This window comes from Cupressus sempervirens, chromosome 10, assembly GCF_028749045.1.
Source record: "Cupressus sempervirens isolate cs-2001-9-10 chromosome 10, ASM2874904v1, whole genome shotgun sequence".
Lineage (NCBI taxonomy): Eukaryota > Viridiplantae > Streptophyta > Pinopsida > Cupressales > Cupressaceae > Cupressus > Cupressus sempervirens.
The window spans coordinates 306,794,888-306,821,138 of NC_143127.1; the positions used below are offsets into that span (position 1 = coordinate 306,794,888).

The 26,251-nt window shown below is 37.3% G+C and overlaps 2 protein-coding genes and 1 pseudogene across 3 annotated transcripts in view; all 3 read left to right on the top strand.

Annotated features, from left to right (window-relative positions):
* LOC149533855 (protein HEAT STRESS TOLERANT DWD 1-like) overlaps positions 1-26,251 on the top strand; it is a 122,835-nt gene that overhangs the window by 75,874 nt on the left and 20,710 nt on the right. The window lies entirely within an intron of this gene.
* LOC149533856 (zinc finger CCCH domain-containing protein 62-like) lies at positions 181-5,827 on the top strand (annotated as a pseudogene). Its single transcript, XR_016356733.1, has one exon. The product of XR_016356733.1 is annotated as a zinc finger CCCH domain-containing protein 62-like (transcript).
* LOC149533857 (uncharacterized) lies at positions 17,662-21,327 on the top strand. Its single transcript, XM_089807167.1, has 2 exons — positions 17,662-20,967; positions 21,073-21,327. Exon 1 carries the CDS (start codon positions 19,897-19,899, stop codon positions 20,965-20,967), a length of 1,071 nt encoding a protein of 356 aa, XP_089663293.1. The 5' UTR covers positions 17,662-19,896; the 3' UTR covers positions 21,073-21,327.

The window sequence follows — 26,251 nt, forward strand, 5'->3', positions numbered from 1 at the left end:
ACCAGTTTGAAGCTTCAGTTGTTCAAAAATGATTTTTTTTTAGCCAGACCCACTAAAGGACCCAACTGATTCTATCATATTAATAAGGCATTGGCTTGCAGATGATGACTTTCTAATACGCTTTGGATCCATACTTCTCACAAAATTTTACCCTGTGAGGTTGTCCAGTGCATTATTGAAATGAAGTGTAAATTCTTTCATACTGGAGTTGAAGAAAATGGTCAAGTAACATCGAGGATAATTCACATGAAGATAGAGGGTAAACTGAACAAGCTAAAAGTGGAACAGTGTAAGCTATAGTTTAGGAAGCATGGGCTAAGACTGTCAGGAAAGAAAGTAGTTCTTATTGAGCGAATTCAGGAGCACCTTGAGATTAAAGATGGTAGTGGTGAACAAAGATATCCAAAGTCAAGTTTTCTATTGAACTTTAAAGGTGATGCCTATAATGGGGACATTGTTATGTTCAAATAGAAAGTATATGAAATGTATAGTATTGCTTCAAGAAGTGCCACAGGTCCACCTATTGGTACTCGATGTGTTGTGGGGAAAATTGTTAAGGAAAGTTATGGTGTGGCTAAACAACAACACACTTTTACAATAGAAGTTCTTTGGAGCAAAGGTGAGAGACCTTTGCCCCCATTGCACCCGCTTCTCATCAAAGGGCGTAATCTCTACAAACTAAAAAATATTCGGCAGCCATGGCCCAATGAAGAGGATAGAAAGAAAGAACTCAATGAGAAGCATTCTAGAGGATTCCATGTTTGTAATGCTAGAGATTTGAGAGTTAAAACGAAGGAAAACAATAGACCCTGTCAAGTGAAGCATACATAGAGAAGCTATTTCAACCTCAAACAAAAAATATTGACAAAAAATTTGATAAAAGAACACTTGAGAGAAAGCCACTTGTAGAAGCCAATGACACATATCTTCTAGTGCCTGTACAATCGATATCCTCATATGTAGGCAATAGTATTATTGGGACGCCAAACATTGGATATTCAATTGATAACCATTCAGTTGTGGGTTTTTTATCCTCAAATACATTTTCAACATCTAGCAAGGGCTTCATGGGGCATGCAAGACCAATATCACACCTATCTGATGCAAGGGGAGATGAAGGACACCCATCCAAAGTCGTAGCAAAGAAAGAGAAGCTGCCTATAAAGAGAGCTCACACAAGATAGTTTAAAAAGGAAGTGCATGCTATGTTCAATATTGGATCAAAATGTTATGATAAACATGGAGACATTTAATAGAAATTATAAAGAAAGCTACCAGCTTAAGGGGCAAAGCAAACAGAGGCAAGGACATCAAAGTTTTGAACCTGTGGCATGTGTTAAAGAAGGATTACCATGAAAACAGTATATCCCAAATGGGCCGTGGGGGAGAAGATTCAAAATTTTAAATACAACACAACACATTCTTTAATATGAAGTTGAGATGGAGGTTTTTGTAAGCCGCTCCAACATGTAATGTGGGCCCGTGGTCAGCCAGCTGGCGGGTGCCCTGTTAAAAGTTTTGAATGAATATTTCCAAGAATTTGATGACGTTAGCAAATGTAAAATGTGCTAGAAAAGTAAAAATCTAGCTAGTTGCTATGTCACTAGTCAAAAAATCCATGGATTTCCAGCTAGTGAGGTAGCGACTAGTCAAAAAAAACTTAAAAACTCGGTGAGAGCCAAATGAGCACGTGGGTCCTGCTTAGATAGAAAGCATGAATCAGATCATGCCAAGTGGCAATGACTAGGACGATGTGGTGAGGTCATAGATAGAGGAAGGAGATTGTGCCATGTGGCACATCTAGTAGTCCTTGCTATCTTGCCAAGGAGAAGTTGCTCATGCTATAGTATTGCGACATAGCCAGCATAAAGGTGGCGATGACATGTGGCATTGATGTGGATGGCCAATTAGAATGTGACATGTGGCACTTGCCCTAGGTCTAAGCCAATTAAAAGATGACATGTGGTGAGGTCGATCAACCAAGTTTGATCCGGACTAGAAGCAAAGGAAGAATTTCAAAGGTTTCAAATAAAGTTTTATTTTATTCCTTCTTAGGTTCTATGTGTAGGTCATACATTCAAATAAAGCTTGAAAGTTTATATAGTTCAAACTATATAAAAGTTTAAAATTTTGCAAAATATTATGGAAGCCATGAGACAGAGGTCTGAACTTCAGAAGGCCATATCATGGGCTTTTTTTTACCAAAATGGGCACTTCAATATACCAACAAAACTAGGAGAATCCAAATTTTTTGAATTTGAGGTTGGTTTTTGCATAGGTGCTCACCTGTTTGAGCTATAGGCCAATTTGTAAAATCCAGGGCATTGGCAATAGAACAGGTAAATTTGATCATTAATCATCAGAGTTTGTTAGAGGGCAGATTTGATGACTTTTTGGAGCTTGAATGTGGTAAAAATAAGATGGGAAAGATTATATTGCATCTTGAAGGCCATACTCAACTGATTTTTCACTTTTACCATGAGTTCAACTTTAGCATCAGAAATCAGTTATGATGGGGAATCAAATATTTGAGATATTTCTGGCTTTTGGAAATCAAATAATGGAGATTTGATTCTAGCAGTTAAGGAGAGAGGGTAGAAAGAGGTTTTTCATCTTCTTAGGAAGGATTTCTGAATGGACACCTATCGATTGCAGATTCAATTTGAGAATTCCTTCCTCTATATCAATCTCATTCTTTCTCATTCTGAGGGTTCCAATTTTTGTCACTGAGAAACCAAGAGGTTCCAATTTCTGGGAAGAAAAACCACTCACTGCTAAGAGACCATATTCTGGTTCCAGTTTTGATGGATTCCAAATATTGAGACACCATTCTTTAGCATAATTCTTTCATGTGAACAGTAGCAGTGCAGATAATATAGAAAGTTTTGATATGCTAGGTGTTTTCATGTTTTAATTTTGTGCATCTGAATGTATAGTTTCAAGGAAATCAATACATATGAGCAATAATTTCACTAGTTTCATTCTGGTTCTTATCTCCTGTCTCAACAATCTGTAAGTCTTATGTGCTCTTGGAACAAAGATCTAAGATCCATTTGCATCTCCTTTAGGTTGTATGTTTGATGTATTTTGTTGTTGGACCAAAGGGCCAAGTAAATGCTTGATATGTTTAACAAGGTTATTGGTTACTTGAGAAGGATATTTTGTGAGAATGAGATCTGAATGAACACTAATGTCTGAATCACAAGGTGATTAGATAGATCTAATGTCTAGTTATACAAAATATGTCTTGATGTCACAGATGTATGTTTTGAATTCATGGAATTGCCCAATGGATTAGGCACTGATCAATTATAGGATCACTTGTTATACTGCTGCATATTTGAGTTGTGTTGAATCAACATCATTAATCAAACATTTCCTCTTTCATGTTGAAAGTTATTCAATGTTAACCCTCACTTAGCTTGCCATTTTCACGAGTTATGTTCTTAGCTATTTCATTCTTATGAAGTAGTGGTTAAGTATAGAAGATTTAGGGGTTTTTATCTATTATTCTAGATTCTGATTATGCTCATTGCACTGGTCACATAATTGGATCCTAAGAGGTTCACCCGCCTAGGTTTTGCAGAGCCTAAAGTGTAGAAGGAGTGTAGCCTTATAGTTGGCTTGGGTTCTTGGTGAATTGTGTCCATTATTGGAGATAGCTACCCATAGATGCAATCTTACCATGTATACTTGGTTATTAAAACACTGTTAAATCAGGAGCCAACAATTTCTTCTACCACTTTTGTCTCTACCATTTCCTCTCCTTCCTTTGTATCCACCTCTTGAACTGTTCTAACCTTGAGTATTCTCCTTGTTAGAATCTCCTTAAGGTTTATTGCCTTGTGTTCCTTTATCCCCAAAGTTTCCTTTTCCTCTATCATTATTTCTCTTATTTCTACCAATTTTTTCCTTCCTCCTCTTGAATGGAAAACCTTAGTCCTTGCATATACCTAGAAAGTTTCATACTTTTAGGTTCAACAAGCTTGGATCTCATCACCAAATTCTAAAATTTCTTAGTGTAGGTAAGGGATGTGAATCTCTTTCTCACACAAACTCATACTCTTCTTATGAAGTTGAACTTCATAATCATTAGGATAGGTCTCTCTGAGTAGAGAGACCATCCTCTTGCATGTGTTGATTGTTGGAATTACAATAGGAAAGGTAAACTTCTAAGGGGAGGGGGGGAGGGTGACTCAGTAGTTTAAACTTTGAACCATAAAACACTCACCACACATGGATCTCATAAATTCAATAAGTAAACTGAAATAGCATGTAAAGAATGTACATCTAAATCATGTAAACAAATAAATATTCACACATATATGACACTAGATATGATTACCTAGAAACCCTCCAATGAAAAGGTAAAACTGGGGTGGGAATGACACTCACAAATATTCACTACTGTAGTAATAAAATGTATACAATGAAGGTTACAATGTTTGATCATGAAACATGATCTACCATATGAAAGGTCCGCCCTGTTAAAGGCTTACAAAGATTGTTAGGTCTTACCCTATTAAAAGATTTCAACACTGTATTAGAAGTGTGCCTTGTTAAAGGACTTTAACTCACAATTAAGTAAGAACCTTGTTAGAGGATCTCAATACAACCTATTAGGACTACTCTATTAAGAGATTTAACTAATTCACCTATTAGAATGACTTAGCATTGATCCTATGGTTAGCACTTTGATGCTTGATGACATATCACCTATAAACTGATGTATTCTTGATCCTTCTTGATCAGATGTCTCTCTATTGTATACTATTCCCTTCCTCTCTTCTCCTTTAACTAATTCTACAATGCAATTTCAATTCACAATTCCTTACTCACCATGAATTCTCTGTTTGTCCATGTAAACTTCTCTCTTCACTCCTTCCTCATTCATATGAAGTTTAGGGTTTGTCCTCCTTAAGAAGATCTAGGTGACATAGGGTTAGGTATGAATCAATAGATGTGATTCATCCATTTTTCCACTTAAACCTTCCATTTACTTGATTGGATGCATGTACTTTATCGAGATTCCAACTTAAGATTCATCCTTATCACAAAAATATCGTAATTCAATTTGTAAGTTAGCTCAAAATGTTTTACATAGTAGTTTGTGCCATTACAAACAACTATGATAGAACTTTGTTACTCAAAATTTAAAGTCTTCGATGTTTGGCATATACTAATTTCTTATATTGTGACTCAACATCTAAGTGACTTGGCATGCACTGCTTACTTAGCTTCTATATCACTCAACATACACTGTTTGCTCGACACTTCAGTGACTTGGCACATGAGTGAATTGGCACTCACTATGGACTCAACATGCTCTACTTTATACATATGCTCAACATATACTACTTGTTCGACATGAACTGAGTAAATGACTTAAGTGTATAGACACTCGTCAAAACCCATCTGAGATCAACAATCTCCCCTTTTGACATGAGTGTCAAAAACACTTGGTCATACATTAATATCATTATTCTTATGAGCATAACATATCTCTTATTTGGCTACTATACAAAATTTCAAAAATATCAAAAATTTGCAACAACTTATACCTCAAAATCTGCTAACTCCCCTTGAGTTGTTAGATTTGGTTCTATACTAAAATGTTACTCCTATTGAGTAAATATGCCTCAACTAATACTCTTTTACTTGCTTGCTCCCCCATGCTCTTACTCTATCTTAGTTTACCTCCCTTTCTCTCCTTTCTCCTCCTTTGGTTAGTTCTCTTTCTTCCCCTTTGCTTAAGCTTTACTTTCTCCCTTTGATATACTCTTTTATTTCTCTTTTAATCTCCCCCTTTTTTGACACTGATGTCAATGGGCTATACACTGATAGTGTTCTTGTCCAAGAAAGATTTATGGATCTCAAGGACAATCTTAAGAGCTACATCCCAATTGTCATAAGATACATCCAAAGATTTGATTTGGATGGCCACCTTGACAAAAAGGTGGACTAGGCTGTCTAATGTAGAAAGATTGGGGTCTTTCTTCATAAGAGTTTCTAGATAGCCTAACTCCTCTTGTAAAATCTCCATGTGAGGAGTCAATGTGGTTTGGATGTTCATAAGTTTGGCCCTTTTATTGGCTTCTTCTATAGGTAATACTACTAACTGACTTTGGGTTTGCAATAAATCTCTGAAATACTTCTCACTTTGAGCTGGAGTCATGGGCAATTTAGCTCCTGATGACTGCATGTTACTCTCCAAGCTCAAGATGTGATTCCTTGTCTCTTGTGTGAAGAGTGTGGGGTTACAAAGTTTAGTGTATAGTGAGAAAAATGTTCTCAAGTACCTTCTTTACACTCTCTACCTTAGTTGCCAATGCAACTTGTGTAAGTGTTATATCACCATATATTTTCTCATTCACTTTACTTTGAAATTTCTTTTCAGACTATTCTAATAATTTAGCATGGGTATCAAGGTTTGCATCAATTACCTTTTCCATTATATTTGTCAATTATTCAATTAGTGGCTTGGTTTCATTTGGAGTAGGTACACTGAATGCATCTAGGAAGATGTCTTTAATATCAAGCAAAGCTTTCTTTAGTCTATGCTCCCTTCTGAGCAGTTCTTGATGTTTCTTTTTGGCCAGGGCTTCATGTGGTATACCCATCTACTCTATTATCATTGTGTCATAATCATATTTTGGTAAAACAATCTCTTCATCCAGGCTTAAGTTTCCATATGTTATGACCTTTTCTACCTTTGATGAACTTGGAATCATCACTAAAAATTGCAAAGGTGTTTCATCTATGCTCGACCTCTAAAGAGTGTGACTGGAAGGAGTGCCAGATTCTGGTAAAGTTACCAAGGCTTGAATAGTTGCTTGCTCCTTCAACTTGGGTGTCAAATCAGTCTCTTTAGGCTTGTTCCTTTTTGCCACAATGCTTTGGATTGCACCTTGAACTTGTGCTGGAGGTGCAGATAAATCTATCTAACTTGTTTGACTCTGTGTATCAATAGTGGCTTGAGTTTCTACTTTATCTACTTCAATTGTATCAACCTTTATTGGTGTAATTTCTAGAAATTTATCCAAAGGTTGTACACTAGTGACTTGAGGGGTGATGGTAGGTGGTTCTTGTGGTTTCACCTCTTCTCTTGTAGTTTTAGTCATTGATTTCTAAATTTCATCTACACTCATTACACAATTTAGCCTGCAGTGTAGTTTGATCAAGCATCTTTTTCAAGTCTTCCTCTATTAGGGGGTTGATGTTCCAAGTAGTGAGATCAAAAATATCCTTTGATATAACCATTTTAGTATTTACACTTGTTATTTGTTAAGGGCTAACATTTGGCAATTGTGTTTCTTGTACACTTTGTTCTTGTTGCTTCTCTACCTCAGCTGTTGCGTAGTCATCTATATTCATTTCTCTACCTCCCTTAGCCGTACCTTCATTATTGTCATCTTCTTCATCATATTTAACCTCAATAGGTTCTTGTTCACCTTCTTTGACTTTAGTTAATCCATATGCGACTTTCCACATCTGTGTAGTCTTCTTTACAACATCTTCTATATTATTCTCCAATATGATGAAGGCTGTATATTTGGGAACAAATCTAACAACATATTATTTATGGCTTTAGAAATTTGTGCCTTACTAAGTTCAGGCATAACTTGAGCAAGGGATGTCTCCCTAATTTGCCTTTCTAGGTTCAAACAATAATGTCATTTTTGCTCAACTCTTTCATATAAACTTTTAGGCATAGAGTTGGAAATCTCTAGTGGGGCTTTCTTAAAATTTGCCATCATGGCATATATTGCCTCCTCCACTTGATTCTTTTCAACTTGTCCAAGATTATCAAAATCAATGTGAGAATCTCGACAAATCTGCATTATTACTAACATTCTGACATAGGTTGTCTAAATCTAGAGATGGATTGTGACTCACCACTTGGAATTGGCTATTGTCATTAGATTCTATTCTTTCCTCATCAGATTCAACTTGAGCAATGTAATTTTTCCTTGGTCTTTTCTTTTCTCCTCCTTCCTTCTTTGTAGGTTTGTCTTTCTCTTTAGCATTTTGTGCTATGATATGTGCACTAGTCTTTGTGGTAGGTGCTATTGGTTTGGGTTGGCTTGGTTTGGCAATCTTCTTGGATGTTGTCACTGTTTGTCTCTTAGCCTTTCTTTTCTTCTTATCAGTAGGAGTAGGTGCTTCCTTAGCTTCTTCTTCCTTGGCGCCTCCTATAATTTCTACTTCTTCCTTTTCCTAATCTTCACCTAGTCCTTGTGTTAATGCAAGTGGTGCTTGGATCTGAGTGTCTTCTTCCTCTTCATCCTCTTCCTTCTTGGCACCTTCACCCAATTTAGCTTTCAAATTCTTTACCAACTTCTCCTCCTTCTTGATGAAAGAGGTAGTCTTTAATTCCATGGTAATCTTAGATTTAGCCATTTCATAATTACCAGATGCTTTGGCATCTTTATCTATATCTTCTGCAAGTAATGCTATTATCTCTACAGAGGCCTCATCTACATTAAATTCATAGCCTAATGGCCTTAGCCATCTTACTCTTAGAGTTTCTGCTTGAAAAAATGTATAATCAACATCAACTAGGAAACAAACATCATCATAATGTTTTTCAACTAATGATACTAGAATCTTCAATCTTTTCTTCATAGATTGCTTGAAGTCCTCAAAGTAACTAGTGATTATTGACTCAAAATTTTCACCTAGCTATTCAATCAACTCTCCTATTTGAACTGCTATAGACTTGTTTATCTTCCATGACACAGTACCAAATGTAGGAAATATGTTCTGAACATAAAAGAAGATACATGCCAAAATAGATCCAAATTTACATTGAGAACTCTTTGTTTTCCTTATTGCTCCTAGGCTCTCAATCAATTGCTGTAGCTATAGCTCAACAAGATCATATATATGATCCTTCTTTACAATCTTGTAACCCACATCTACTACAATATAGGGCACACTATTCAATCTTCTTGATTGATAAAATTATGTACAATTACCCTTACTACAAAAGCTATTAGAGGATCTATGATGGTGTTAATTGTCATTCCCCTCTTATTACACACAACCCCTGTGTTCTTCTGAATAACCTCTTTGGATTCACTCCTCATAGTCTTAGGCTGATCTAGGGTTGGATACCCTATTACCCTATGGATTATTCTTTTGGTGATTTTGATAGGCCCATTGTCTAACCATATGAACTATGATGAATCCTACTCAATAAAATTTTGATTTATTCAATTTTGAAAACATTAGGAAAATCTAGGGCATGAGTTAACCCTTTCTTCTCTATAATCTTAAATTCTTCCCTTATCACACCATTTTCACAAAGTTTTTCATATGCTTCTCTTATTTCCATGTCTCCAATACTCCCAATTTTATAATTGTAACACTTTTCGACATCCTGAATCATTAAATTTTTTGGTGGTATCATGGATAATGCATAGAAGGGATCTTATATGTATGCAATGTCTAGTATGTTTTTGAAAATAGGTTGTTTAACTTTGTTACTAACCAAATGAACATTCAAAACCTCTTTACCCTCTACACCCTTTGAATTAGATTCCATTTTATAGAACTAGGGCTTATGAAATAGGAAACGACGTAACTCAACACACGATAAATACCTTGCAAAATCTGATGAAATGGTGGCGAATTTCTATTCAAATCTTCTACAAATGCTTTGGATGGATTTCTAGATCACCTCTAGCTTTTCTTGCTCCTTCTCAATTTCAAATGATGTAAAATGGGCTAGAATCAATCAAATACCCCTTTGAAATACTACAATTAATGCTGAGGGGTATGTGCAAGATCATGGTGTACCAAACTATGGCCTTAAGTGGCAGTGAAAAATCAGCAAATCAGGTTTATGTCAACTTGACACATAATTTTGAAGTGGTTATGGACTTTATATCAAAAAGTTGTAAGAAAATAATTCGTAGAAAATTAAATGTAGTTTCTAAACTACTAGGCCTTATCAGGAGAAAAAAATAATTGATTGGTCAAAAGTTTGAATTTTAATGCAGTACTAAGAAAATTTCAGGGCGAAAATAAAAAGTAGGTGTATGTCTGACCACCTTAATCAAAATCAAATCATAATATTTTTTTAATATAATTATAGATATGAAAACTAGACTCATGCCCAGATGTGACGCATATTTTTTAATATTTTTATTCCAAATAAATAATTAAATATGAAATTTCTACCAAAAATTTTTTGGATTAAAAAAAGTCCCGTGTCTGACCACCCTAACTAATAGAAAATTTGATCAAATTTTTCTTTTTTTGTTTTTTTCTTATACTAGGCGAAGTATAGAATGTGACACAACTTTTAGATTTAAAAAATGTTATACCGTTTGAAAGTTATAGCTATTTTTCATTCAGTATGTCAATCAACACTTTACAATAATCTTCATTGATAATTAACTAATAAATACTTATCGAACTCAGAATTTGACAGAAATTATATTGATGGAATCTAGAGAGTGATATTAAAAAACCCATTTTGTTTCATTCAATTTCTATCAAAATAACATTGTCAGACGGCTACCCGAAGTTTGAGTATCACTAAAACTCTCTATAAACACGTCTTTGGGGTTGATCGAGCAGGCTTGGTAAATATTAAGCCTGATCGGATATTCGATTCAAAATTGAATATCCGATTTCAAATCGGATATCTGATTTGACATCGGATATCTGATATGGCTTAGTAGTCAAATTTCAAAAATCTTCAAATTTTGGAGGGAAATTCGATTTAAACGTTCTAGTTTTTTATTTTAAAATTATTTCACTTATATTAATATGTAAAGGCATATTTTAATATATTATATATATAATAACGTAATGTAAACATACAAGATATAATCTAGTAATATATAATAATATCTTATGTTAATCTTATTACAATCTATAAATATAATATATATTATTATTATTTTTACTAAATATAATAACGTAATTTATATATATATAAAATACGTATTATAGATTATTATATTAATATGTATGTTATTAATATATACAATAACGTAATATTTTCATTAAATCTAATATGTATTATATATTATTATATTAATATGTATAATAATATAATATTTATATAACTACGTAATATTTTTATTAAATATAATATATATTATAAATATTATTATATTAATATGTATGTTATTAATATATTTATATAATAATGTAATATTTTCATTAAATACAATAATGTAATATGTATATGTATATATATATATATATATATATATATATATATATATATATATATATATTATTATATTGATATGTATATTATTAATATATATGTATATTATTAATATGTATATTATTAATATATAAGAGTCAAAGGGGGTCATAGGGTGACCTATAACCCTCTTTGACCCATTAAACGACGATATATGTCTCTAGGGGTCCTAGGACCCCTAGGGACATATGTCGTCCTTTAATGGGTCAAAGGGGGTCCCTTTGACCCATTAAATGATGACATATGTCCCTAGGACCCCCAAGGACATAGCCGAATCGTTCATATCGGTGAAAGGGGGTCATAGGGTGACCTATGACCCCTTTTGACCCATTAAACGATGACATATGTCTCTAGGGGTCCTAGGACCCCTAGGGACATATTCGAATGGGTATTATGGGTCAAAGGGGGTCATAGGGTGACCTATGACCCCCTTTGACCAATTAAATGACGACATATGTCCCTAGGGGTCCTAGGACCCCTAGGGACATAGTCGAATCATTCATATGGGTCAAAGGGGGTCATAGAGTGATCTATGACCCCCTTTGATCTATTAAACGATGACATATGTCCCTAGGGGTCCTAGGACCTCTAGGGACATATTTCAATGGGTAATATGGGTCAAAGGGGGTCATAAGGTGACCTATGACCCTCTTTGACAAATTAAACGATGACATATGTCCCTAGGGGTCCTAGGACCACTAGGGACATATTTCAATCGTTCATATGGGTCAAAAGGGGTCATAGGGTGACTTATGACCCTCTTTGACCCATTAATCGACGATATATGTCTCTAGGGGTCCTAGGACCCCTAAGGACATATTCGAATGGGTAATATGGGTCAAAGGGGGTCATAGGGTGACCTATGACCCTCTCTGACTCATTAAACGATGACATATTTCTCTAGGGGTCCTTGGACCCCTAGGGACATATTCGACACCCTATGACCCCCTTTGATCCATTAAACGACGACATATGTCCCTAGGGGTCCTAGGACCCCTAGGGACATATTCGAATGGGTAATATGGGTCAAATGGGGTCATAGGGTAACCTATGACCCTCTTTGACCCATTAAACGATGACATATGTCCCTAGGGGTCCTCAGACCCCTAGGGACATATTTGAATCGTTCATATGGGTCAAAGAGGGTCATAGGGTGACCTATGACCCTCTTTGACCCATTAAACGATGACATATGTCCCTAAGGGTCCTCGGACCCCTAGGGACATATTCGAATCGTTCATATGGGTCAAAGGGGGTCATAGGGTGACCTATGACCCTCTTTGACTCATTAAACGACGACATATGTCCCTAGGGGTTCTAGGACCCCTAGAGACATATTTGAATCGTACATATGGGTCAAAGGGGGTCATAGGGTGACCTATGATCCCCTTTGACCCATTAAACGACGACATATGTCTCTAGGGGTCCTAGGACCCCTAGGGACATATTCGAATGGGTATTATGGGTCAAAGGGGGTCATAGGTCACCCTATGACCCTCTTTGACCCATTAAACGACGACATATGTCCCTAGGGGTCCTTGGACCCCAAGAGACATATTCGAATAGGTAATATGGGTCAAAGGAGGTCATAAGGTGACCTATGAGCCTCTTTGACTCATTAAACGACGACATATGTCCCTAGGGGTTCTAGGACCCTAGGGCCATATTCGAATTGTTCATATGGGTCAAAGGGGGTCATAGGGTGACCTATGACCCCCTTTGACCCATTAAACGATGACATATGTCCTTAGGGGTCCTAGGACCCCTAGGGACATATTCGAATGGGTAATATGGGTCAAATGGGGTCATAGGGTAACCTATGACCCTCTTTGACCCATTAAACGATGACATATGTCTCTAGAGGTCCTAGGACCCCTAGGGACATATTCGAATCGTTCATATGGGTCAAAGGGGGTCATAGGGTGACCTATGACCCTCTTGACCCATTAAACGACGATATATGTCTCTAGGGGTCCTAGTACCCCTAGGGACAAATTCGAATGGGTAATATGGGTCAAAGGGGGTCATAGGGTGACCTATGACCCTCTTTGACCCATTAAACGACGACATATGTCCCTAGGGGTCCTCGGACCCCAAGGGACATATTCGAATGGGTAATATGGGTCAAAGGGGGTGATAGGGTGACCTATGACCCTCTTTGACCCATTAAACGATGACATATGTCCCTAGGGGTCCTAGGACCCTAAGGACATATTCGAATCGTTCATATGGGTCAAAGGGGGTCATAGGGTGACCTATGACCCCCTTTGACTCATTAAACGACGACATATGTCCCTAGGGGTCCTAGGACCCCTAGGGACATATTTGAATCATCCATATGAGTAAAAGGGGGTCGTAGGGTGACCTATGACCCCCTTTGACCCATTAAACGACGACATATGTCCCTAGGGGTCCTGGGACCCCTAGGGACATATTCGAATGGGTAATATGGGTCAAATGGGGTCATAGGGTAACCTATGACCCTCTTTGACCCAATCAATGACGACATATGTCTCTAGGGGTCCTAGGATCCCTAGGGACATATTCGAATTGTTCATATGGGTCAAAGGGGGTCATAGGGTGATCTATGACCCTCTTGACCCATTAAACGACGATATATTTTCCTAGGGGTCCTAGGACCCCTAAGGACATATTCGAATGGGTAATATGGGTCAAAAGGGGTCATAAGGTGACCTATGACCTTTTTTGACCCATTAAACGACGACATATGTCCCTAGGGGTCCTAAGACCCCTAGGGACATATTCGAATGGGTAATATGGGTCAAAGGGGGTCATAAGGTGACCTATGACCCTCTTTGACCCATTAAACGAAGACATATGTCCCTAGGGGTCTCCGGACCCTAGGGACATATTCAAATGGTTCATATGGGTCAAAGGGGGTCATAGGGTGACCTATAACCCCCTTTGACCCATTAAACGACGACATATGTCCCTAGGGGTCCTAAGATCCCTAGGGACATATTTGAATCGTTCATATGAGTCAAAGGGGGTCATAGGGTGACCTATGACCCCCTTTGACCCATTAAACGACGACATATGTCCTTAGGGGTCCTAGGACCCTAGGGATATATTCAAATGGTTCATATAGGTCAAAGGGGGTCATAGGGTGACCTATGACCCCCTTTGACCCATTAAACGACGACATATGTTCCTAGGGGTCCTAGGACCCCTAGGGACATATTTGAATCATTCATATGAGTCAAAGGGGGTAAACGACGACATATGTCCCTAGGGGTCCTAGGACCCCTAGAGACATATTCTAATGGGTAATATGGGTCAAATGGGGTCATAGGGTAACCTATGACCCTCTTTGACCCATTAAACGACGACATATGTCTCTAGGGGTCCTAGGACCCCTAGGGACATATTCGAATGGTTCATATGGGTCAAAGGGGGTCATAGGGTGACCTATGACCCTCTTGACCCATTAAATGATGATATATGTCGCTAGGGGTCCTCAGACCCTTAGGGACATATTTGAATGGGTAATATGGGTCAAAGTGGGTCATAGGGTGACCTATGACCCTCTTTGACCCATTAAACGATGACATATTTGCCTAAGGGTCCTAGGACCCCTAGGGACATATTCGAATGGGTAATATGGGTGAAATGGGGTCATAGGGTAACCTATGACTCTCTTTGACTCATTAAACGATGACATATGTCTCTAGGGCTAGGACTCCTAGGGACATATTCAAATCATTCATATGGGTTAAAGGGGGTCATAGGGGGACCTATGACCCTCTTGACGCATTAAACGATGATATATGTCTCTAGGGGTCCTAGGACCCCTAGGGACATATTTGAATGGGTAATATGGATCAAAGGGGGTCATAGGGTGACCTATGACTCTCTTTGACCCATTAAACGATGACATATGTCCTCAGGGGTCCTCGGACCCTAAGGGACATATTCGAATGGGTAATATGGGTCAAATGGGGTCATAGGGTGACCTACGACTCTCTTTGACCCATTAAACGACGACATATGTCCCTAAGGGTCCTAGGACCCTAGGGACATATTCCAATCATTCATATGGGTCAAAGGGGGTCATAGGGTGACCTATAACCCCCTTTGACCCATTAAACGACAACATATGTCCCTAGGGGTCCTAGGACCCCTAGGGACATATTTGAATCATTCGTATGAGTCAAAGGGGATCATAGGGTGACTTATGACCCCATTTGATGCATTAAACGACGACAATTGAATCGTTCATATGAGTCAAAGGGGGTCATAGGGTGACCTATGACCCCATTTGATGCATTAAACAACGACATATGTCCTTGGGGGTCCTAGGACCCCTAGGGACATATTCGAATGGGTAAAATGGGTCAAATGAGGTCATAGGGTAACCTATGACCCTCTTTGACCCTTTAAATGATGACATATGTCTCTAGGGGTCTTAGGACCCCTAGGGACATATTCGAATCGTACATATGGGTCAAAGGGGGTCATAGGGTGACCTATGACCCTCTTTGACCCATTAAACAATGATATATTTCTCTAGGGGTTCTTGGACCCCTAGGGACATATTCGAATGGGTAATATGGGTCTCTCTGACCCATTAAACGACGAAATATGTCGCTAGGGGTCCTAGTATTCCTAGGGACATATTCAAATGGGTAATATGGGTCAAAGGGGTTCATAGGGTGACCTATGACCCCCTTTGACCTATTAAACGACGACATATGTCTCTAGGGGTCCTAGGACCCCTAGGGACATATTCAAATGGGTATTATGGGTCAAAGGGGGTCATAGGGTGACCTATGACCCTGTTTGACCTATTAAACGATGACATATGTCCCTAGGGGTCCTCGAACCCCAAGGGACATATTCGAATGGGTAATATGGGTCAAATGGGGTCATAGGGTGACCTATGACCCTCTTTGACCCATTAAACGATGACATATGTCCTTAGGGGTCCTAGGACCCTAGGGACATATTCCAATCATTCATATGGGTCAAAGGGGGTCATAGGGTGACCTATGACCCCCTTTGACCCATTAAACGACAACATATGTCCCTAGGGGTCCTAGGACCCCTAGGGACATATTTGAATCATTCATATGAGTGAAAGGGGGTCATAGGGTGACCTATGACCCCCTTTGATGCATTAAACGACGACATATGTTCCTAGGGACATATTCGAATGGGTAATATAGGTCAAATGGGGTCATAGGGTAACCTATGACCCTCTTTGACCCTTTAAATAATCACATATGTCTCTAGGGGTCCTAGGACCCCTAGGGACATATTCGAATCGTACATATGGGTCAAAGGGGGTCATAGGGTGACCTATGACCCTCTTGACCCATTAAACGACGATATATGTCTCTAGGGGTCCTAGGACCCCTAGGGACATATTCGAATCGGTAATATAGGTCAAAGGGGATCATAGGGTGACCTATGACCCTCTTTGACCCATTAAACGACGATATATGTCTCTAGGGGTCCTAGGACCCCTAGGGACATATTCGAATGGGTAATATGGGTCAAAGGGGGTCATAGGGTGACCTATGACCCTCTCTGACCCATTAAACAACGAGATATGTTGCTAGGGGTCCTAGGACCCCTAGGGACATATTCGAATGGGTAATGTGGGTCAAAGGGGGTCATAGGGTGACCTATGACCCCCTTTGACCCATTAAACGATGACATATGTATCTAGGGGTCCTAGGACCCCTAGGGACATATTCGAATGGGTATTATGGGTCAAAGGGGGTCATAGGGTGACCTATGACCCTCTTTGACCCATTAAATGACGACATATGTCCCTAGGGGTCCTTGGACCCCAAGGGACATATTCAAATGGGTAATATGGGTCAAAGGGGGTCATAGGGTGACCTACTTTGACCCATTAAATGACTACATATGTCCCTAGGGGTCCTAGGACCCCTAGGGACATATTTGAATTGTTCATATGAGTCAAAGGGGGTCATAGGGTGACCTATGACCCCCTTTGATCCATTAAATGACGACGTATGTCCCTAGGAGTCCTAGGACCCCTAGGGACATAGTCGAGTCGTTCATATGGGTCAAAGGGGGTCATAGGGTGACCTATGACCCCCTTTGACCCATTAAATGACGACCCTCTTTGTATTATATATTATTATATTAATATGTATAATAATATTATATATATAACAACGTAATATTTTTATTAAATATAATATATATTATAAATATTATTATATTAATATATATGTTATTAATATATCTATATAATAACGTAATATTTTAGTATATATAACGTAATATTTTAGGATATACTATTTATACTATTTTAGGATAATAATTATAATATAAATAAACACTAAATATTAATATTATTATATGTATAGTAATAATAATAATACTATTATAGCTATAATAATAATATATATTAATACTATATATTGTAGCTTAATATAAAGAAACACTATATATTTACACTATTATATCTATATTAATAATATGAATACTATTATAGGTATAATAATAATATTGATACTATAGGTATATTAATACTATTTTATATTAATATTATTGATATTTTATACTAATACTAATATACTATTAACTTAGTTATAAATTAAAGTCGTTTGCCTCCAAATATTTTCATAATATTAATATTATTGTGGCAAAGGAGGGAAACCTTAGCAAGTTTTCCCCCCAAAAGTCCTTTTCTATATCGGATATCCGATTATACTGGCATCAATTTCAAATATTTGACTATCCCTACAGACTCGACAACATTACTTTTTAACCTCTTTTTTCACGAGATTTGTAAAAAGTCGTGTTTTGGGGCCCAACCAATCGAAAAGAATTCGAAAATATAACCTTAGGTGTTCGAATTTGTCATCTGAATGGGGAGCAGTAGTCATCGAAAGAATAAACGTAAAAGGAAGATATCCAATGAAGACATTGCAGCATATAGGGAAAAGGATAAAATGAAACACCGAAAAAAAAGACAAGGTATGCTAAATATCAATCAAGTTGACGATGAATTAATAGAAGGTGAAATCATAGAGTCAGATAATGAAAATGTACAGTTGGGGAATGAAAATGTACCTATTGAAAATGATAATGCAAAAATTGAAAATGTAGAGATTGAAAATTTTGAAGAAGAAATGCCACCAAGTCATAATCCAAATTGCATAATTGACCATGTCGAAGATGACAATGTACAGGAACTTAATGCACAAGAACCTTACATATCTCCTAATTATAATCAACATGAAGGTTCTAAAACACCAAAATGGATAATTGAAATTGATGAAATGATTATGACTAGTTTGGAAGGAAAAAAATCAAAAAGAACCATTCGGTTATGGGCTTCAAGACTATATCAGATGTTTTTCGGCAACAAGACAGTGGTAGAGCAATGTTAGCTTTTCATGCACTTATTAAAGATGCAAAAGATGAGACCTATGCTTTCCAAATTGAAAATTCGTGTCAATAAAAAGTTGGAAAGAAATGCCATTATTGTGAAGAATCTTTTTATTGCTCTCAATAGCGTTGGGAAAAATAGCAGAGAGAAGGATAATAGAGTTGCTCGAAGGGTTATTACAACCTCTTTGGTAAGTCATCATTTGAGAAAGGGTAGATATATGAGACAAACTTGTATTGATTTGAATCTAAATCGTACTACTTTGAGAAGAGCACTTAGTCAACGAGAGAAAATTGATGATCCTCTTCAAAATGAAACTTGGGCATTTGGTGGGAGACTTCCACATTTTGATAAGAAACTATCCGACGATGTGAAGGAAGAAATTATACAATTTTGGCACTCTAACTCACGAGTATCACCCAATGCTAAAGATGTCTTAAAGTTGAGAATTGGCATCAAAGACCGCACGCCACATCCTAAACACTATTTGGAGGTAAGTCAAACTATGTTGTTCAAACAATTTAGAGAGAGTCATCCAAGTGTTCATATATCACAAAGGGCTTTTGAATCTTTGAAGCCATTTTATTGTGTGCCACTCAAAATTCGAAATACATGTTGTTGCAAATATCATGTTGAGTTTTCTATGTACCATGAACTATTATGCTCCATCCGTTCTACTTTGCATAGTAAAGAAATGTTGGAGGATTGTGGGGCTAGTGGGCTTCCAAAATCATCAAGAGACTTGTTAGATCAACTCTTATGTCATAGAGTTGATGGTTGTTCCTTTTATAAAAATGCTTGCTTAAATGAGAAGTGTTCAGAATGTGGTGGCTTATCCAAGTTTGACACATGTTTCCATGAGGGGTGTGAACAAGATCTTGGAAAGACAATAGTGAAAAAAAGGGTCTATGAAATGGTGAAATACACATTGAAGAGTGGGAGTGAGAGCTTTAGATGTGAATTGGTTGGAAAAGATATCAATGTGGCTAATTTTATTTCAGATTTCAAGGCAAATCTTTTTTACAAGTATGCAAGACATAGTCACAGGGCTCAGTGGTTGGATCAACAATTTAGAACGTGTAAGGAGACTTTTCCCATTGGCACTATTATATCAGTTGTTGATTTTGCTGAGAACTACACATTGCAACCTCAAAATGAGACACAATCTCAATATTACAACTCTATTTAGATTGCAATTTTTGTTCACATAACATATAGACATGCCCCTGATAGTGTGGAAGATAATCGAAAGATTATTAGAGAGTATCATTTTTATATGAATGATGATAGATCTCACTCTCACGAGTTTGTGCAACATTGTTTCGAGAATTTTTTTTATTTCTTACACGAGCATGCAATTGCTATGGATAGACATATCATTTGGTCAGATAACTGTACAGGTCAATTCAATAATGCTCGCATGTTTTATTGGTTGTGTAGGATGCACGTAGAGAGAGGGGTGCCTCATATTTGGAGTTTTTTTGAGTCTGGCCATGGAAAAGGGGAACATGATGGAGCAGGGGCATGTGTGAAGAGAGCTCGAGTTAAGGAGCAACTGAATATTTCAACAACAGAGCTTCTTGACGCTCGTAGCATTGTTGATTGGTGTAGTTTAGCATTATCACAGGGGGGGACTCTTAATTCAGTGGTACGCAGGTTCTTTTGGTTGGTTGAGGAAGGGTCCATAGGTGATAGATCAGATTGTGCTACAGTTACAAACTCATCAAAAATGCATTCATTTTGGAGCTCTAATTCTAGTACATGGACCATTTGGACACGACAACTAGCTTGTTTTTGTCGTACTTTTTTTCAGTGTGATTGGGATCACTGTGAGTCAAGTGAGTGGGTGGACACATGGGCTCCACATTATCTTACTCCATTGTCTATCATACCCTCTATCAAAAATGATGACATGGAAAGTTCACTTGAGCATAATCATCTATCAGATCTACTTCAGCCAGGACATGTCTTTGCATTGGTTGCACCACAGGTGAATGATGAGAAATCCGATTATTGGTTAGCACGTTGTGTAAGAGGAAAACAAAAACTTGCACAACCGATCACAGATGATGATGGATTCACGTATCCTACTAGTTCAGTGGTTGTTGCTGGAACATGGCTGCAGACATACATGCTTAGAAGGAACAGAATTCTTGCATTCGAAGACTATCAAAAGCACAAAGTAATTCTCATATATTCGCATCTTATTATAGCAACAAATGTAAAGTTATTGAAGCATCAAGGAAGAACAAAAGTAAAAGAACTTTTTACTATTGCTAATGCTGATCATGAAGCCTTGTTGGAGACCCTAAAACAGAGAGAGGACCCTATTGGAATACTTGACTAGGTATATATACTTCTTATGTTATTTTCTTCATAATGATTTAATGAATTGATGATTATCTTGTTTAATACAATAAGTTACTAATTTTTGTATGATATTGGAATGTAGGTACATCATGAAGAGTTGGAGGGGGGTGGTATTGGGGAGAATTTATAAAATTTATGATGTATTATGATGTAAAATGTGTAGTTTTTTGTATATGGTTTTTGTATTTTGGTAGGTTCTTTGTAAGGAATTATAAGAGGAAGATATTGAACAAGTTCTTCCAAATCATATTTGCATGTGATACAAGGCTATAACGATAATTTTAAGAGCATTTATAACTATATGAAAGATAATTGCATGCAGATATCTTATTACAAATTTGGTTTTTTCCTTATTTGACATAAAGCTGACATTATGATTATTAAAACTATTTTTATCAAACTAATCAAATAAGAAAAATCCATAAAGTACGGATGAACAATTAGAATACTTGATTTCTTCCATTTTACAACCAATCTCATTTCTTCCTGAGGCCTGAAATAACCTATCTCATTTTTGAGAGATCACATTCCATTTGGATTCAGCACAACGATCTCACTCGATGCCAAAACTCGTAGTGTGCCTCAGTTCATAGGTGCACCACAGCGTAACTTTGAAACCGCTGATCTTGGCATCGAATCGTCAGTCCCATTAGCTCTAGATGAGCGGGTGAACCCTATTCACACCTTTGTTTTGGCCACGAAGACCATCCATCATTTGCGGCCACCCCGTACCGAGGAGTCTTCAAGGTGCTCTAAGTGCATTTTGAGGTCGATCCTTCGAGGGTCATAACTTAGAGCTCGTGAGGGCTATCGATGAACCGTTAGAGGAGACAAGTTCGTAAGGATGGAGTGGCTTAGTGTTTTTGCTAAAATAAGTTAGTGGGAAGGCTTTATTAGAGGGTCTTGGCCAAACTAGTGGGGTGTTTGCCAAAATTTCTTGTTTTATTTCTACTTGGTTTTGTTTTCTTGTTTTGTGCTTGAGTATTGTTATGGGATTGGGACTTACACTCACCCTTGTGGGAAGGGAAGAGAAGTCCAGGGTGAAGGGATTAAGTTGGGTTCGAAAAATGTATTGAGAACCTTGGAGTATGGGCTCCATTGTATGCCATAACATTTCATATCTTGCTGGGGGTGATAAGGAAAGCATGGTGTAGAAAGAAAGTTTGAGGAGTTACAGCTGATGGTAGTGGGTTTGGAGGAGGAAATGTGGAGGCCCCAAGAGGGCATTAAATGGTTCATTTATGATAGCCCCGAGAGGGCATGAAATTTGGTGAATTATGATAGCCCCAAGAGGGCATGAAAATTGTTTATTGCAAATATGGTTTGGTATGGCAAGTCTCCATTTTAGAACACACCTTCACCCTATGTTTATGGTTCCATCTATGAAGCCATTGTGAAATAGTCTTGGGGGGAAATTGTTCAAGTTTGAAATGTAATGTTTATGCATTGAAAGATTGTATGTGTATCCCAGTTTGAGCCTTGTTCCCTAGCGCGGGGGTGGTCTCTTTGAGGCCTATGGTTGGGTGGAAAGCACCCATGGTCCTTGTTATTTTGTTGTGTTGCATATGCAGATTTGTGTCCAAGGGAGCAATGGAAATGGCTTGGAATGATCATCTTGCAGATTGATGTTGGATGAGAAAACTTGACATTGTGCCCTCATTTGTGAAGGAGGATTCACCAGCTTGTTCATGTTCTCAACGATCATGTTGGACAATGTTCATGCTACTCATTGTCCATATCTTTCAATGTCCATGTTCCTTATGATTTTGAAAAGTCCCTTATGTTGCCCCATTGTGATGCAAGGAGATTGTATCATTGTTACCTAATGTACGTGTAGAAGAAAATATTGATAAGGTTGTATATGCATGTTTCATTTGGAGTTTATATTGTTATGAAAGCATTGGTATGAGTCACAGATTTGCTTTGACATCATTGTTATCATTTGAAAATGTGAAAGAAAGTTTTCTCCTTGTGGTATTGTAAATGACTAGTTGATAATAACAATCCATAGATGTTATGTGATACCATTGATTGTATAAATTTAAAACTTAGTAGATTGCTTACAATCTTGTTGTGCACTCAATAATTTGGTGAGGAAGAAATGTTGATAGATAATGAGGATATAGTAATATACTAATTGTCACATTAATATATATTGTAATGATTAATGAATGTGTGTACATTGGTAATGAGGATAATAGGTAATTCTGATCCCCTTCCCTTACATGCTAGAATCACGACCTAGTCCATATGATACAACTCACAGACCCTAATAGAATATTAGTATCAGAGGCTTGTTAGGATATGAATTACCTCACTAATTTATGAGTGTTGTATCTTGAACTTGCTCGTTTGACTCGTGACGCTAACTTGAACTAGACTGTCATCCAATCTATTTGAAAACCACCTGTGACTAAAATGTTAACACCTTCACACTATTCACATGAGTCTTGAACTCCTATTCAATGATAACCTTGTTTTACAATATGTAATTTCTTGTGCGACTTCATAAGCTAAAAAAATAAAATAAATTGTTGTGTTTTTACTAGTAAAATTTAGGGCATGACACATGATCCACGATAAATTGAACAATACTAGATACTAAATTAATATGTATATCATTGTGCACGTAAATGATAAAAATATATATCAAAATACATGTATCCATAGAAAAAATTTTACACAAATATATATCAAAGATCATGTATCCATAGACAAAGTACTCAAATATATATATATCAAAATACATAGATCCATATACAAAATGTGGCTGATCCTGCCATCAGAATGTGTATAATATCAATGTTTCTATATACAATGTGGCATATGCCATCTCAAAATGTCTCATGATGCATCCTACGAAAACTATACTATCCTAGGGTGCTGGTGGATGATCAAAATGTAGCCTCTTCGCTGCACTAGGTGGATCGGATGCCTCCTACATAAACAAAAAAGGAAAACCCAAAGTTAGACTACTAAATTTATATGATTCTACGTATCTAACATTGAATTACTCAAATGCATAATGATCTTTTCCGTATTGGAGATTAATACTATCAAAATTTCATAATAAATACTTCTCTCGTCGACCTCTTGCACCGGTCAAGAGTCCTCTCGTATGCCCTCGGCAATGCTGGTACCTCTGTGATTGTGGGCTGTATATGTTCAAATACCTTTGTCAGATGAATCTACAATTTAAACTATAACATTATAATTCATAGCATGCTAAATTTATAACATATTTAATCATGAATTCAAACTACAAGTTACTATTGTAGGTTCCTCCTCAGGAGTGAGTGGCCGTGTCATCAAATCTACATAACTGTCCTTTCGAACCTCATGTGCACTAGGAGTATCCTATGAGATACAAAATAGTAGTTGTTAATATGACGGAAATTAGTTTTGAATTTATTTATGAAGATAAGTGATGCAAGAGCATCCCATGCTCATCAGGGGAATATTGAAGATCCAAGGCATTACAGAGGTCATGGAACATCTCTTGAAGTCAATTGGGCAATCCTTGCACCAATTATGGCTCATGGAAGCATACAAAGTTATAATGTTGGACTCATATGTGGAAGGAAGTTGTAATTGGGCATGAGATAGGATTTTAGGATTTCATATGGTAGATGTGTCATTTGATAGGTTCATGTAGGTTGTCATGATCATATCTTGTCATTAGACAAGTCAAAACGTTTTAGAATTGAGTTTTGGGGTTTGAACAAGCAGGCCTTGGTTTTTAAGCCATTTTAAGGAGGGTTTTGAAGTTTGGGTGTTTAGGAGTGTGACCAAGACCTATAATCTTGAAAATCCTTAGTGTGTTGGTCCCTTTGTTGAAGCCTTGGTGTGTCCAATTCCTCCTTGTGTGTCCTAGAGTTGAAAGGTACATAAGTGGTGTCCAGAGATTTCTTGGTGAGGAAAGAAAGAGAATCAGTGAGTTGGACCTTGGGAAGGAAGAAAACTTGTTGTGAAAATGCCTCCTAAAAATCAAATAGCTAGAGAACTTGAAGAATTGAGAGAAGAGTTGGCAAAAGAGAAAAGAGAGAGGAGAGAACTTGAAGCATCTAGAGTGAGGGAAGAAAGACAGATGAGAAGAGAGAGTCTAAAGCTTATTGCAAGGATAGAATCCTTAGAAAAGGAAAGCCAAGAACCTAGAGGAGAAGAGGTTAGAGGAATAAATCATGGAGAGAACCATGAAGAAGAAGAGGTTGGTAATGCAAGGCAAGAGCATGAGACAACAGATGATCCTGAAGAAAGGAGATTTATGAGAATCATTAAGGCAGTACAAGGTAATGGTGGGAAGAACCATATTGATTTTCCAATATACCAGGGTAAAATGGATAGTGAAGAAGTGCTAGGGTGGATAGAGGCCCTTGAGAACTACTTTGATCTTGAAGACATAGAGGCAGATAAGAAGGTAAAAGTAGCAACAAAAAGACTGAGAGGAACATCACTCACTTGGTGGACTAGTGTTCAGAATGAGAGAGAGGAAAGGTGGTGCAGGGAACCTAACCTATGTGGCAGGGGGGAACAAGTATCTCTGTTGCCGGACACCTTGCCACTCCATGAAAGCGAGGATTCAAGTAGATTAGGAAGTTGGAATAAAGGTTTGGTCCATATTCTACAAGTTGGTCTATATTTTTTAATAAAGGCACATGTAAGGCCCACATGCATTTTGGTGTGGTTATAAACCAAGTGACTCCATGGGACCAAAAGGCCTTAGAATAGGGTATTTAGAGTCTAAACAGTATTAGCAAAAAGTGGTTGTTTTTTTGTTTTATGGTTGGGAACGCCTATATGGTTGTTCCAACGGTCATGTAGACCTTTATATATGTCATATGTGATCTCAGTTGAAAGGGGGAGATCAGAGTGTACGGTGGTTTGGAGAAAAAATAATAAAAACTTCAATTTTCTGGAAATTTACTTAGTTGCATTTAATAAATCCATATGACCAATTTTGAGTCAATGGAATAGTTTAGAAAGTTAGGGAATGCATAAAAACTATAGTTTGAAATTTGAATTTCAAATTCAAACGGTCATATTAGTTTTGGAGGGAAAGTAGTAATTTGGTATTTGTTTGATTAAATAAACCTTTGTAACCAACTTGGTCGGTTGGACAGGTGCATGTAAGCCTATTTAAGTTGTAATGAACATATGCAAGACATGAATCATTATTGGTATGAAAAAAATCATAGAAATTGTATAGAACAACAATCATACTTTCCTCTGCATCAATTAAAAAAATAAAAAATAAATGATAC